This window comes from Taurulus bubalis, assembly GCF_910589615.1.
Source record: "Taurulus bubalis genome assembly, chromosome: 6".
NCBI classification, from domain to species: Eukaryota; Metazoa; Chordata; class Actinopteri; order Perciformes; family Cottidae; genus Taurulus; species Taurulus bubalis.
Window position 1 is genome coordinate 19,251,390 of NC_136594.1, and position 15,349 is coordinate 19,266,738.

A 15,349-nucleotide genomic window follows, 5' to 3' on the forward strand; every position below is an offset into this window, starting at 1 on the left:
CGCATTTTAAACGTATTTCCACTCTACCGACCAAAAACATATTCAATCATATGACATTTTTTTTTGGATCAATCTTAAATTGTCAAATCGGTTTAGATTAAATTAAGAAAATATCAAAATGGAAACGCAGATGAGGTTGATAGCTGGGTCAAAGCTTTTTTTTATCCATTTATTTCAGAGCACTTTGAATGGCAAATTTAGCTCGTCAAACAGTTGTGGTTAATATTAATAATGACTGCATTCCCTTTAGGTTTTCCAATTATAGGGCCCTGACTTACTTACACACCTAGACATTGACAGTGTTACTTACACCTGTGCTTCTCCTGCAGTTACATGTCTGCTGTAAGAAAGGCCTATTTCCTGTTTCATACAGTGTACCTGACTGTCATGATTCACGTACTACATCTTTGCATTGTATGTGAGCGGCTGCTGCTGCTTTATACATTAGAGCTCAGTTTGTCATATTCACCGCCAGCTGTCGTCTCAGAGTAAACTCCACTCATTCACTCCTTAGTCCTACCCATTTCACCGCTCAGCCCTTACTGTTCCTCTGCAATGTCCTACTGTATTTCTGCATACATCACTGTTACTAAATAGTACTCAAGAACAAATCTACCATCTCATTACGAAGCTAAACAGGAGTATATAATCTTGTGGACAGATGAGATGGATCTGACAGAAGAAAACGGTCCTGGAGTCACTGTCGACAGATACAGTGCAGTCCAGAAGTCTGGGTCTGCTACAATGAAACCAAATCATGCTTCTCTGACAAAGGTCACATCATCAAATGTATAACAATACCACTGTATTATATTGTGAATGTACAATAAAAACCTGCTGTGGACTGTACTTTGTGTGTCCACTGAAAAGAAAAACTAGAAACTTATTTTCAGAGCCTAAAGAACAAGAACAAGTTAGGTCAAAAACTCATTCTTATGCCAATCTAGTTATATTCTGCATTTCAGTTCCATATGCATATTTGTCAAAGATATTACACTATTATTTATATTATTCTTAAATAATATTTTTTTTGTTTTATAAGTGATAAAATCATTTCTAGGTAGTTTCCACCAGATTAATGGCCGTTACGGACTAAAAAGCACAGACGGTGTATGACGCTATACTTCAGGTCTTGAAAGACAGACACGAATGCAAAGTCCTGAGTTGGTGAATAACGAACGTTCGATTAAGGTTAGTTATCGATACTTATTGCCAAGACGTCTAGAAATGTATGTCATGCCTCTTGTTATCGAGTACGGCCCTCAGTCTGGTCAGTCCGGTTGCCTCAAACAAACACACACTCACAATATAGACATGATGGGACCGAGCGTGGCATATGTTCTCTTACCTGATGCCACATTATGGGTGACAAATCGATCGTGAAATGTCCTTTCATATGTACTTGATCTGTTTTCAATGAATAAGTTGTTGTCACATCATGCTCTGGGTTTATGTTTCTTTTCAATAATGGGGTTCACAGTCTTCCACAAGGCTGTCTGTGATGTAGCTGACTTGCAGAAACTCCTGGTAGTAATCTTTCTCCACTTGTGTGTTGATGGTCCAGGCCACCACTTCCACCCCCTTCTGGGCCCAGTACTGAATATAGTCCCTGCAGACAGAACACAGAAACACATTATATGTATGTATGTATGTATGTATATATAATCACATACATACTCTTAGTTCAGTGTCAATCTTCTCGTTGCGATGACAGAATATGACGTGAATATGACGGTTGACCTCAGCTGGCGAAACTTACGGGGAGACAAAGTTTTTCTGCATCAGGAAGGCTGAGATGCCACAGAGCTTCCACAGCACGTGATGGTGCGCCCAGTCCAACATGATGTCCATTAGCGTCATCCAATGGTGTTTCCATAGCGACGAGAAACGCGGGGTACCATCTCCCAACCGACTCAGGCTCCATGGCCGGTGGGTCAAGGCTGTGATCACTTCTGGGTCGCTCTGCCTCATCTGGACCGGAGTGAACAGAGCAAGAGATATAAGGTAATGGTGAATGTTAGCAAAGAGATAAATACAACAGCAATGCAACTAATGACAGGAACATGCAAATAGTTTAGTTTATTGAATCAGCACAAGTATGTTAAAAAAAGCCAGTATTTTCTGTTTTTTACTCTCTTTTTCAATTAGCAGAAATCAAATTAGTATTGTTACATTCAATTAGCATGCCTGACTTTTGTTGTCAGTTATACTTCTATGGGTCAGGTAATCCACTGAACAAAGCCATTGTTCAGTCAAAAACAGGTAAAGTTATATGTTTGGAAATATGGCAAACTTGCAAAGTCATTTGTAATTGCACCACCTGAGGTGCAACTTTATTTTCCCACAGTGGTCAGGCTTCATACTCAATCATAGAAAACATGGGAATTTAGCTTATGGCCAAAGTGCTTAGGTATGCGACATGGGAGGAAGGTAATTAGAACAAACCCTTTTTATTTGGTGATGTTTGCAGCAATGTGTGCAGGCTGCTTACCCAATCCTATCAAAATGTTCACAATCTAATGTATTAACCGTCCCCTTTTTGTTCCACAGCTGTTTGACAGTCAAACACTGCAAATGTGACTTTGTTCAGGTCCAGTACAAACCAGACCCCTCTTACCCTGTAGATGACTTTTGGCTCAAAGGAGCAGACAATGCTGGTGTTGTAGAGGACTGGGTGTTTTTTATACAATTCTTTAAGGGCTGCAGCTGCCTATGAGGGGAAGAGAAGCACACGGTTATTGTAGGACAGTCAATTGTTTAAAGGCTTCAGATCATTGTGTGTGTGTTTCTGTGCAACCACTTGGTGGTAACTAGCAGCTGTGTGTGTGTGTCGATGAGTGTGGACCTCAAGAATTTCACTGCCTGAAACGACAACAACATAGGCAGCTCTGCATTCCTCTATCACCTAAAATGTGCTGAGTAAGGAAAGCACATTGATTAAATATTTACTTCAGCTTAGTTTGTTAAGATCGTTGTGTACTACAGTAGAGCAGAATAACAGCTAGCTTTGGAACATAATACTCATGTTCTCTTCACTATTAAATGCTGACTAGGTACATATCAATTAAATCACAGAGAAGGACAGAGAGCACACAATAAACTCTTGTTTGTTGCACCTCATCTGGATGACCTTTGACATCAAAGTAGATGGTGAGCTGCAGTTTGATGCATTCCTCCACCGCCTCCTCCAGAGTTGGGATCTTCTCTCCAGCAAACTTTTCCCTGGTGACCAAGGACACACACGTGTCAGGGCTTTTTGAACAAATGTACTGTTTACAAAGGAAACAATACACTTAACTTTTCTGGAACTTGCTTATGATAAAATGCATCTGATAATGTTCATGAGCCTCTGGCAGGGGGCTGGAGCCACGTTATTTAGGTCCCGCCCCCACATCTGGCCGTGCCAATCACAAGCCGAGTATGGCCACAGCTTGTAAGCGTGAGCCAGCTGCTACGTTAGCAGTAGGTATTTGCCAAGAAAGAAACAACTAACCATAATATCTCTATAACTACATTTATAATCAAATTATATACATACACAGACTCGTGGAGCTTATGGAAAGTTTAAGTTACGCCTCTCATTTAATTCCTCGGCCTGCTGCCATAATGCTACTGAGCGACAGAGCAGCTGTCAATCACAGTTGGAAATCATGACATCTCAACCCTTTTTTATAGCATCAAATAATTAATTAAGACCAAACTTATTAGAAAGATGAATGCTTGAACTTACATCAGCGTAATAATCAGCGTGATAATGACCTAAAACGACAGAAACCATATCTGGGAAAATTTGTTTTCGTTACTTTGGCTCATGTCCTGAATGCCTTTCTTGTTTCTGTTTTGATAATAGATGGTTGTTAAATGTGCTTTCAACTTCCTTTTAGTGTTTTCTTACAACTGTCTTGGAGCCCTAAAGTAACCATTCATACGGTTTTGACTGTAAAATTATCAATTCAACATCCCCGGCAGCTGTACATAAACAATATATTCTGTCTATTCTTCTGCAGAAAGTACATTTAAAACAAGCGAATCAGTGGACAATACTCTGACACGCTGCTAAAGGCAGGCTACATCAGCAAGTTGCAACCAAACATAGTCACAAAGCACTCAAATATAATGACGCCCAGAATATTAAACAACAAACTTCCTCTAGCCTCAAAAACATGCATGACTATACGTTCCCTGTTGTCCATTCATTTAATCTCTTATGTCCCCCAAAATATTGTGCCAATTAGCTTGCATTTCTCACACCACCACTGGCTTTATAAACAAGGATTAATAGATTGCATACTCCTTCTTTAAATGACATGACAACTGTACCTGCCGCCTGCAAACACCAGCAATGTTAAGATCTCAAATCTAAAGCATTAGCTGCAAAAAATGCCATTAAAAGTTGAATGTCTGCCCATCTGTCTGCATGCGTGTTGTGTGAATTCTAAGCTATATTTTTTTCTGTTGTCTTACCGGAGTCGATGTTTAGCAGCTGCGTCCAGTTTACCCAACTCGGACAGCCTCATCTGGCTCAGTGGTCCCGACCCGTTGGTGGTCCGGTCCACAGTGTTGTCATGCATCAGTATTGGGACACTGTCTGCTGAGAACTCCAGGTCCAACTCCACGCCTGTGGCCCCATTCTTACTGGACTAGAGAAGAACAGAGGAATACAAAAGGGTTGGAAGCCAAGTATTGTAGGTGTATACAGGTATGTTTCTCACCGTCGCATACTTCACACTAATGGCATACAAATAATGGTAGTGTGGATCATTCGTGCAGCTGTAAATAATGTTAGCAATGTCAGTTACCAGTGGTTAAAAGGGACATGATATCCTGATGGAAAGATAAATCCCTGATCCTGATATTTTCTCATAGTACAAATGTTACTCCCATCTGTTAATCTTGGGAACACATTTTGACTAAACAGATACACACACAACATACTTTTTAACTCTTTGTCTATGTCTGTCTGTCTGTCTGTCTGTCTGTCTTGACACACACACACACACACACACACACACACACACACACACACACACACACACACACACACACACACACACACACACACAGAGAGAGAGAGAGAGAGAGAGACAGTGAGAGAGACCAGATTATTTGAAGGGGGGAGAAAAAGCCCCCAAACCTCGTCTCACCTCCCGGATGGCAACAATGGTGTTCTCCGGTGCGTCGTGCCCACCGCACCGGTGAGCGACCACCGACACATTGCCGGAGCCCACCACGCCCTTGGTCGGGTGCAGCACCTGCCGGGCCCGGCTGGGTGGCACCTGGGGGAACCGGAACATGGCCAGAAAGAGGTAGAGCGAGGCAGTGAGGACGGTGGTCCACACCGGGCTGCGGGTCCCCAGCAGGACGAGCACGAAGACCACCGAGTACAGGGCGACCTCATCTCCGAGCTGCAACATCGGTGTGTCCCCTTGTTGTGTCTTTCTGACTTTAAGCGTGTCAAAGGACAGAAAGTGACCGAGAGAAAACCTGCAGCGGGTCTGTTGGTAACGACGCGCCAGAAACAGGAACGGTTTTCACGTGACGGCGGATATGACAACTCGAGTTACGCGTCTCTTCTGAAATCTGAATTACATTTAAAGCGACATTCACAGGGTTGTGAATGAAATGCATCAACTCTTAAATTTACGATTTACCGTGAGGGGGCAACCGAGACACAAACACGTCTGTCGAGTACATCCGGGTCACAGGGTTCCCATCATGATAACCAACACTTTGCGTTTGGTTTGTCTCTAATTTCTAGAAAGAAGAATCGCGTTTCTACGTTTTCCTTCTCGCATTAAGCCTCTCGTCGGTCATGGTGAGTCCCTTTCTCTCTCAGAGTACTATATTGCTTTCACTGTTTTGCAAGAGAGCAGGAAACTAATATGAAAGTTGAATTATTAGCCGCATGAGCTAACCAGTGCTTTAGTTAATGTACGACAGCTTAGTTGGGAGATTGTATCTGTTCACTGTTTATGTAGTTCCGTCTACCTCACTTCTAATAATAAAGTTAAACAACACGGGTGAGTGATTGCACGTGTTAATTTGTTCGTACTTTCATTCAACTGGCTGCGTTTCTCCTTGAGGACTGAACCCGGAAGTGAAACACCTGTGTAATATAATGCAATCAAATAGCCCTGTTAAAAAATGTTTACATTGTGTTGTGACCGCTCGTGTGTGTGTGTTGCTTAGCATCGCATCATTATTATTAATAATATTTTTGTATAACTAAGTGCAGAGGTTCTAACTAACGCTTATTTTCAGTCAAGTAATCTGCTGAATATTTTCTTGCTGACATTGTTTTGTCCAATCAACAAAGGTGTTCAGTTTACTGTCAAAGGTCATTCAGCAGACCATCAAAAGTTCATATTTGTCATTTGATGTATTGCATTTAGCAAAATGTTTGCAGATCAATTAATGTGCTAATTGGTTTGGCATCTAATGCACCTGTTATGTTTCTACAGATCAGTTCAGTGCTGCTGCGCAGGTTTACGTCAAACATCCTGTCCTGTTCCAGAGGATCATGTCTCCTTCCAGGTCGGGTAACTTGTGGTGCGCAGCCTCGTGCACCAGGTCAAGCACCCATCCAGCAGAGCTTCCGTGGACCCCTTATACCTAAAATCACAGGCTTGGGCAGGTACTCTGACTTTTCCACACACAAGTATAGTATGATTTACACCATGCCACACATTAAGCTCCTCAGAGCCGTGTCCAGGCTGAAACTGCTCCAAACTGCAATCACCGTGGTCATCTTGCCCCCAGTGTGCATCTTCTACCTCCAGGGAGTTGTCCCCTTCTCTCTCGTCAGCTACACAACGGGTATCACGCTGTTTGCTGGCGTCATGCTGTACACTGCCAGTCACTTCTTCAGGAGGGTTGTGGGGATGATGTACCTGGACCCGTCCCAGAACACTCTCAAAGTGTCCCACCTCAACTTCTGGGGCCGGCGCTGTGATATCTACCTGCCTGTGTCCGATGTTATGACCATCGGGGACACAGGCGACTCCGTAAACGAGACAATAGTGAAACTTAAGAGATACAGCAGTCCACAGACGCTGTATTTCTCCACTCATTATGGACGCGTGGTGGACCAACAGGCTTTTGAGAAGGTGTTTGGAACTTAAAAATGATAATTTGTTCAAATTGTACAGACTGGGACGGTCAAAGTCCAAAAAATAATTATCCTAATTATGTACAAAATACAGTATAACTTGTAATAATGAGAGGGATCTGTTCTCAGTGAAAAATAAAATTATTCAGTGGAAGACTGTTGCTGGTATGAACTTTGACTGAAATATGTTCTAATGAGTAATTAATGATTTAATGATGCTTGTGGTTGGAAATATTTGCTATTTGACCAGTGTTGGCAGTAATGTTTTATGAATACTCAGATTACTTTTGTCTGTAACCAGGGTATTCATGTGCGAAGGAGAAATACATTTAATAAAGACAAAGTATTGGTAAAAGTGTGCTTGTCTTAATGTTTTACAAAGAGAAATATTTGTGTTGCATCTTAAAACAATGACACAAAAACACAAAAAAATCCTTTACAAATTACTTTTTGAAGTAACGAAGCACATTTTATTTAAAGACTGTCGCATATGAATAGTGACTGATCTACTCTACATGTAAAATGGGGTATTTGGTAATACCATCACAGAAGATTTCAAATGATATACACACTGGTATGTATACTTCCATACATTTGTTTGTGTCATGTAATGCACAAAACATGTATACATACAAAAAGTGGTACCCAATATAAAAAGTTAGATTTTCAACCTCATATTTCAGGAGTTATAAGCCAATATGTGTTTCATAAATGTCCACATGGTGGTGCTATCCCATCGAACATCTCTTGTGCCCTCGTTCACGGCTTGACTTTCCACCAAATGTCATTGAAATCTTGGTAGAAAACAGACAAACAAACGGGACCAGATTCATGTACTGTATGTGACTCACAGTACATGTGTGTTGTGTCTTCATACAATATGTGGAGTTTATGCGAAAGTGGCTTAAATGTCATTTAGATTTTATTGAAATATCTGACTTTGCAACTTTGTAAATGTGGCCTAATGCAGGTAATATAGATGGCTAACCTTGGATGGAAAATATACAAATCTTTTTACAGAAAAGACATGCATAAAGTGATTCCACAGGTACGCAGTCTTTTGTCATGCTCCCTTGCAGTTTCAAGCTTTGGTTATATACATTTGTAATAACATCAGACATAGTATGCTGGCAAAAAACAGAGTAATCAAACATTCTAATATTACTAATATCTAGTTTGAGGGGTTCCTCCATTTAATGGTCTGCATAGAGCTCTATTTCCCCACCACTTACTTCCATCTAGTGTTTAGAACGCCAGGTGTCACTATTCTCCATATAATGTTCCTAAAAAATGTATAAAATCCGAGCTGCAGGGATGATGTATTTTTGTAGGCCAACTCCAGAAGTTAGCATCGCGCTGGTTCCCCCAACACAGAGCTAATGGGATTATTTCATTGGATTGTATATTAGTGCAGAAAAAGCTCTGTGGCACACACAAATATATGATACATAACACATATTTAAGATCATCTTCACAAATAAACAAAAGCAATCGTCAGAAGTAAAAAGCTAATGTTGGCTGTACACAAACCTCTGTAGTCTCATTTAGCCACTTGTTAGCAAACAACCTTTTTAAGACATGTAAAAGAGTCAAAATTATTAAGTTAAAGTTATGTTAAAATCTCTTTTGTTTGTGATAGCCACAGATTTATTTCAGGCATTTAACCAAAAACCCATTCATAAACACAAGGGGGAAAAATGGAAACTCATATCCGGGTTTTTAAAACTAATTTCTGCAGCACTCTATGTTCATTAAATTGTATTTAGCAGCTGAGCAGTGTCAGTGAACCAGGTCAGCGATGCAGAGGCAGCAGGGGCCTGTTGGCTCATTTTATTAAATTAACTGGTGACTATTATCCAGCTACTACCTACTCTATTTCTCCTCTACTTAAAGTTATAACGCTGCATAGTTTTTCCGTCGCTCTTCTGCATGATGGCATGGATGCAAAAACATAAACACACTTCCTGATCCGGCACCAGGTGACAACTGTGTGGTTTACACTTTACATGTCACATTTTTAATGGTTGTTTTTTTGGCTGTTTACATAACTGTGTTCTTTTAATCAAGACATCTACTACTGAAATGTCCGACAGATAGGGCTTGAACTGGATGTTGTTGTGTGGTTGCCGTCACACCCTACATAAAGAACTACCTCAGTCCACCTATGGGCTCCCAAAAGATTACTTGAGAACATGAACAAAAGAACAAAGGTCCTAGATTGGAGTTTTTTCCTCAGCAAAACCTCCGTGCATTGAAAGGGGTTCTGGCAGCCCAGAAGGCTTCTTTCATGTCCTGAAGGGCCCTGGAGAGCCCTGCTCCACTGAAGGAAAACCCCACTTACTGGTTGCTGTCCTGCTCCAAAACATCCAACTACAGACCCACCTCTGTTTGTTTTTGTCATTGTTAATAACCGAGACGAGCTTCCTATGATCAACAATATTGCATTGACCTCGACTCCATCCCTGCTGGAGTGATTCTGCTTTTATATTCAATACAATTTCCTGTGTTTATGAAGATTTTGGCTGCTTTTCTCTGACTCATTTGTCATTAACAATATATAGGAAGGTACATGCCGTGTTTATAGAAGTGATGTGTACTCTTAAGTATGCCTGACCGCTTGTGTTTTCCCAAAGAGGGATTTATCACAGTGCAACCTGGATACCATCATGTTTGTATCACTCCCTAGTGCTTAACTTAGGCTATTACTCCCTGGGGTTTACAAGACTGCAATGATCAATTGTCCAGCCATGCTGGATCCCGGTATCACACATCTTCCATGAAAGCAGTTTGTTCCCAAATATTGTTTACCACATTCCAGATTGTTTTTGGCACAATATTTTATTACACAAAAGGGAAACCTTCCGGTCTGTGAAGGATTTCCTCTTTTTTGTAATAATCAAAAGTTGGATTCTTTTTGCCGTGCAACAGATTTTAGGTCGCCATGTTTTTTTGTAAAGACTATTATTTGGGATCAGTGTGGAACAGTGTGGGCCTGATTTTGTTTTTGTTCTTTGACCTTTTACTGGTGTTTGACCTTGACCAATAATACAAAACTGTACTCCAGTCCTTGTATTATTGACCTGTCATTGTCAAAATATTTCCTCCCATCTTTTGATAATAAGTACTGATTTTTATTTTTAATGAACAAATATGTCAAGGACAAGTGTTGTTTGGACAATTGTGTTAAATTATCACACAGGTTGGGCTCAAGTAATATATTTATTTTTTGTCTCAACAATTTTTGTCATAAAGGGAACTGCACTTAATTTACAGTACAGTCCACCTTTTTAAGCACATTTCCAATTGTTAACTGCTCACCGCAGAAATTAACAGCTGATCAGCTCGCATCATTTATGACGAAGCTACAGAGTGACATTGCCTCTGCACCTGCTGATTGAAACTGTCATCATTTAACTGTCTTTTTCTCTGCAGGACTTTGGCTTTGCATGAACAGGAGTGTCCAAAAGCACCAATAAGTGAGATTAATCACAAAAGATAAAGTTTAATATTGGAAAAAAGGAATAAAGAACATTAAAGTGCCACATTTATCTAACAAGAGTGCAAGGAGCAGTTTTGTTTTCTCACCTCCTGCAGGATACAGCGCTATTAGTTTGTGATTGACTGGCAGCTACCGACCATACTGTTCTGATTTATAGCCGCGGAAAGTGAACAGCTTTGCGTCTCTGGTGGGTTTCAGGGGTGGGAGCCTGGACCGTGGTATCATAAATCCTGGTGACTGTGGTGGCCTGCAGAGAGTGTGCTTAACCCTGCATCAGAGTTATAATTAGAAACACACCTCCCTGCGTTCGCCTGCAGGAAACCGCCCGGGCCTCCATGTGTGTGCGAGGCTGAGGGCTAACAAAGAGAGGAAAGTGGACATATGGGGCAGGCATGCGATGTGATCACAGTCTGGTATGTGAGCGCTGCGATCACCTCGTTAGAATGTGCAGGTGGATGGGAGGGCAGGATGGAGAGAACCTATGAGACGAAGTAATGAGGCAAGGGAAGTGAATAGTCATACTTGTACTGTTTGTTTCAATTAAACATCGCTGAACTATGGGGTGACGCCAGAGACGGCTCTGCAGGTTGACTCGTACAAAGCGATGGGATTTTACTGGTGGCACGCACTTACAATTCTTTGTGCATTTAAACACACCTGTTAAAGCATGGGACAACCATTTAGTTTGTTTAATTAGTGCATATTTATACTAAGCATTTGTCAAAACTAAACAGAATTATGAATATAGAGCCGTTTAGCAGTTACATGATGATGCTAAAACAGTGTGCCTCTAGAGAATTCTAGTTATGCGGATGCTACTCTGCTGAGCTCCGCACTGTAGCGTATAGCTTTTGTTTCACCCCCCGGCAATCACTGATCCGCTTTCTATCTGTTATCCACGGTGACTCCAAGGAAATCTAAAACACATGGAGATGGAGCAAACCATAAGTCTGATGAGAGCCCTTATATATTATTGATGGGAAATCCTGTTTCAGTGAGCGAAAACAGTTCCATTTGGTTCAAAGCCACAAAAGACAGGAAATCCAACTGATCCCCGCTAACACAAAATACATGCAGTTTCTTTTTTAGAGGGCGCTTGGATAAGTACAGCTGTCTTACAGTTGAACTCACAAATGCACTAATTCAATCCGCACACATTGGACTATGAAAAACACAGTTTGTTCTTTGACAGTTGGATTTAGGGCATTGACATATATATATATATATATATATATATATATATATATATATATATATATATATATATATATATATATATATATATATATATATATTTGTATATAACAGTGCCAACATGTGAAGACCATACAGTAAACCATACCAAAACTAAAAACATACAGTAGTACAGTATATTAATATATGTTTAACTGTACTACTGTGCTGCTCATTTCTGATTCTCCACAAAGAAAAATGTCTGACAATTGAGCTCATCAATTTATTTTGCAAGTTAGAAGTTGTTACTTTGTTACTTTATTTGTTTCCCTACCGTCTGCAGAGCTAATTATTTGGAGCTGATGAAAGGATTTTTGTCTTTTAAAGGAAAGGAAAGAGGAGTTCTGGAAGATGTGCTCTGTAAGCCCCTCCACTTTGGGAAGCCATGTTCTTGGACACGCTTCACGCCATCTTCTTTTTCATCAAATTTTTTTAACGGAGTGTGGAGTCTCACCGCCCTGGCAACGCAGGCCAAGGCCAGACAAAGATCTCACTGCTGGGATGTTTTGGAAAACAAAAAGAGTTAGGGATTCGCTGGTTCACCCTATGTTTTTTCCAGTAATAGGGGAGGGAGACGTGTTGTGGGGTAACACAGGGTGAGGCAGGGAGAATCTGACAATAGACAATGGCTAATCTGCACCACAACATCCATTGTGTTCTCGGGTGAAATGTCTTCTAGTTTGATTCGCGGAGCCCAAATATTCCGTCCTTTGAACTGAACCCAAAATGTCTTTTTTCTTTTGGGTTTTAACAGCACAGCATTCTTTCACCAGGGAATTTACGACAAAAATGTTCTATTTTTGTGTTTGTGTTTTTAGACAGCACTGGGGGGACATTTAAAAATTGATTACGGAAAAGGGACAATGTGTACATAGCAGAAGACAGTCTTCCCTATTTGGAATCAGCATGGCCAAGTAACACTGGATGGGCTTACGCTCCATTTATCCATAAAAAGGTTAATTGAGGGCTCTAAAGTCGACCTGTTGCATGTACACCCTCACAGTGAAGTTATTGGCTTAACATGTACAACATTTGACCCATTTGGGCTGCACTACCCCCAATTGGACTGCATCTTTGTTGTATTATTTCCCTCCCTAAAATAGGGTTCTCACACCCGACCTATAAAGAGAAGCCTTGTGGGCCACGCTGCACATTTTAATTCTTTGAAAGCGATGGCTCCCTCAGTGGGGGGTTCCTGCTGAAAAGAGGAACGCGACTAGACCCCGGCCTTGACAGCCTAATCACAGGATGGAGGGAGGCAGACTGCTCTGCTCCCAACATTATGGCCCCAATGTTCCCAGTGCCATTCCCAATCTGCTTTTACATTCCTGATTGCCGGTTGGTGAGAACAGCAGATAGGTGTCTTATTCGCTGATTAACTGTGTTTACCTTGGCATTACTGGCCAGACTGACAGTCTCCAGCTTAAAGCTGCAGGGGATTTCCTCAAGGTCAGTCTCATCAATACTGAACAATGCCACATCACTGGATGAGGGAGGGAGGTAGCAGGAGGGTGAGCGTGTGAGGTGAGGTGGTATGTGCCCTCTGAGTGCTGAGTGATGTAATCTGGTCAGTTATTGTACAGCGCTGCCCCTCGAGGCTTCAAGTACTTGCCTTGAGTGCAGCACAATGACCAAGTCAGGAAGTCAGTGTTTTGGTGTACATCAACGTTTGGCAGGTTTATAGCTCAATCGTACCATTATCAGCAGCTCCATTGTGTAAAGTACAGTTTATGAGTGTCCTTATGTATTTAGTGAGACTAAAGCAAGAGCTATACTGTAGGACAGGGAATGAAATACAGAATATTTTAGGGGAGCTTAAATCTGAAGTATCTGTAATTGGTTATTATTTTATTTATGTGTATATCTCACATAAATCATGTCTACTGCCCCACAAATTAAAAAAAAAAAAAAAAAATCAGTTACTGCATGTGTAATGCAAGTCACATTGAACATGCTGGCATTACCTCCTGGCACCGTAAACACAATTTTGTCAGCATATGAGAACATATGAGGTTGTTGACAGTTTCAATGGATACTTGCTGGGCTTCTTCTTAGACATCGTCTTAGACAATAAAGCAAAACATTACTTATTTTATAAAAAAATGCAAATTTGAAAACTCCATGGCAACCAGTTTGTCTTATTTTTGCATTCCACATTCTAATATAACGTACTGATCAACTTCTATTGGCCCGCCCATGGGTAAACATTAGTACCACGTTCAAACCATGGGTTGTGTGGGCATCGTGTGTGGAGACAGCTCCCTGTGCTAGGTGGGTTTCTAAGGTTTCCCACGACAAAACAAAGGGGAAAAAAAGGTCCCCTCAAAACGTTCAAATTGCCTCTGGACTTGGTACAAGTACAGGAATAATGGGCAATTTGAAAAAAAAAACATTTTTACATTTTTTTTTTTTTTTATATATATATATATTTTTTTAAGCATATAATATATATATATATAGAAAATCAAATCCCCCTTTAAGAAAAATACAATATAACAAATATACATGTTGTATATAACTGGTTGCAAATGAACCATAGACATTAAATATCAGAGAAAATAAACAGCAATAAATAAACAAGATCAAAGACACATATAACTACATGTGGTTTAAATACATGTGGGAGTGAAACTAAGGGTGAAACATCCAAGGGGGGTGAATCCATGTTATAGGCATCGTAAGTGATCGCCATGATGTCATGGTGTCTAGCAGAACCTTCACTGCAATACATGTGAAGCCCTTATGCATATTTCAATTTATGTTTGTAATTTTGTAAAATTTTAAATATTATATAGGTGGAGGCTTCAAATAAGCCCAGTTGGCCTTTTGTCTCTTCCTGCGCTGTGATATTAATTTTCTGTTATGATTTTTTGCTTTATTGTTTGAAAATAAAATAAAATAAAGCCCTCAATTGGTTTTGCCGAGTTCATTGTGGTCAAGTTTTAGTGTCAAGTTTGTCAAGGGTCAAGTTTTAGTGCAGCAATTATTTTACTCACTGTTTACTGTTGGTTTGTTTGTGTGTTTTATTCAGTCAATCATTACAATACAATACAATATTATTCTATATAATATACAAATCAGAAAGACTAAAAGACTAAAAGACTAAAATTCTAAATTATTATTATCAATTAAATCAGATAATTAATTTAAAATAAAGAACAAATAATGAATATACACACATATATATATATATATATATATATATATATATATATATATATATATATATATATATACACACACATACATCTTCCATATACCTACATTTCATTCACACTTGTAACCCTCAAAAATTGTTTTATAAATAATCCTTTTGAAAACCAAAAATGAGTTGACCATTCTTACATCCATTTCAGCATTGTTCCATAATTGAACTCTTACAATAGAAATACATCTTCTTTTAATCCCTTTTTTAGCTTTTCGTACAATAAACTTAGAAACATTTCTCAAATCATATGTACATGCATGTGTGGAAAACAACCTTTGAACACAGTCTGGCAATGACTTTG

At 40.0% G+C, this 15,349-nt stretch overlaps 2 protein-coding genes across 2 annotated transcripts; one reads left to right on the forward strand and one right to left on the reverse strand.

Moving 5' to 3' along the window:
* Nucleotides 1–5,414, reverse strand: gde1 (glycerophosphodiester phosphodiesterase 1; the record flags this gene model as incomplete). The annotated part of the gene is made up of 6 exons (XM_079219088.1): nucleotides 1–1,609; nucleotides 1,760–1,971; nucleotides 2,618–2,710; nucleotides 3,117–3,222; nucleotides 4,465–4,640; nucleotides 5,145–5,414. 6 exons carry the CDS (start codon nucleotides 5,412–5,414, stop codon nucleotides 1,462–1,464), a joined length of 1,005 nt encoding a protein of 334 aa, XP_079075214.1. The 3' UTR covers nucleotides 1–1,461.
* A 288-nt stretch (nucleotides 5,415–5,702) lies between these two features.
* tmem186 (transmembrane protein 186) lies at nucleotides 5,703–7,423 on the forward strand. Its single transcript, XM_079220084.1, has 2 exons — nucleotides 5,703–5,815; nucleotides 6,462–7,423. The coding sequence occupies exons 1-2, from the start codon at nucleotides 5,813–5,815 to the stop codon at nucleotides 7,119–7,121; spliced, it is 663 nt and encodes a 220-aa protein (XP_079076210.1). The 5' UTR covers nucleotides 5,703–5,812; the 3' UTR covers nucleotides 7,122–7,423.
* The last annotated feature ends 7,926 nt before the right edge of the window (nucleotides 7,424–15,349 follow it).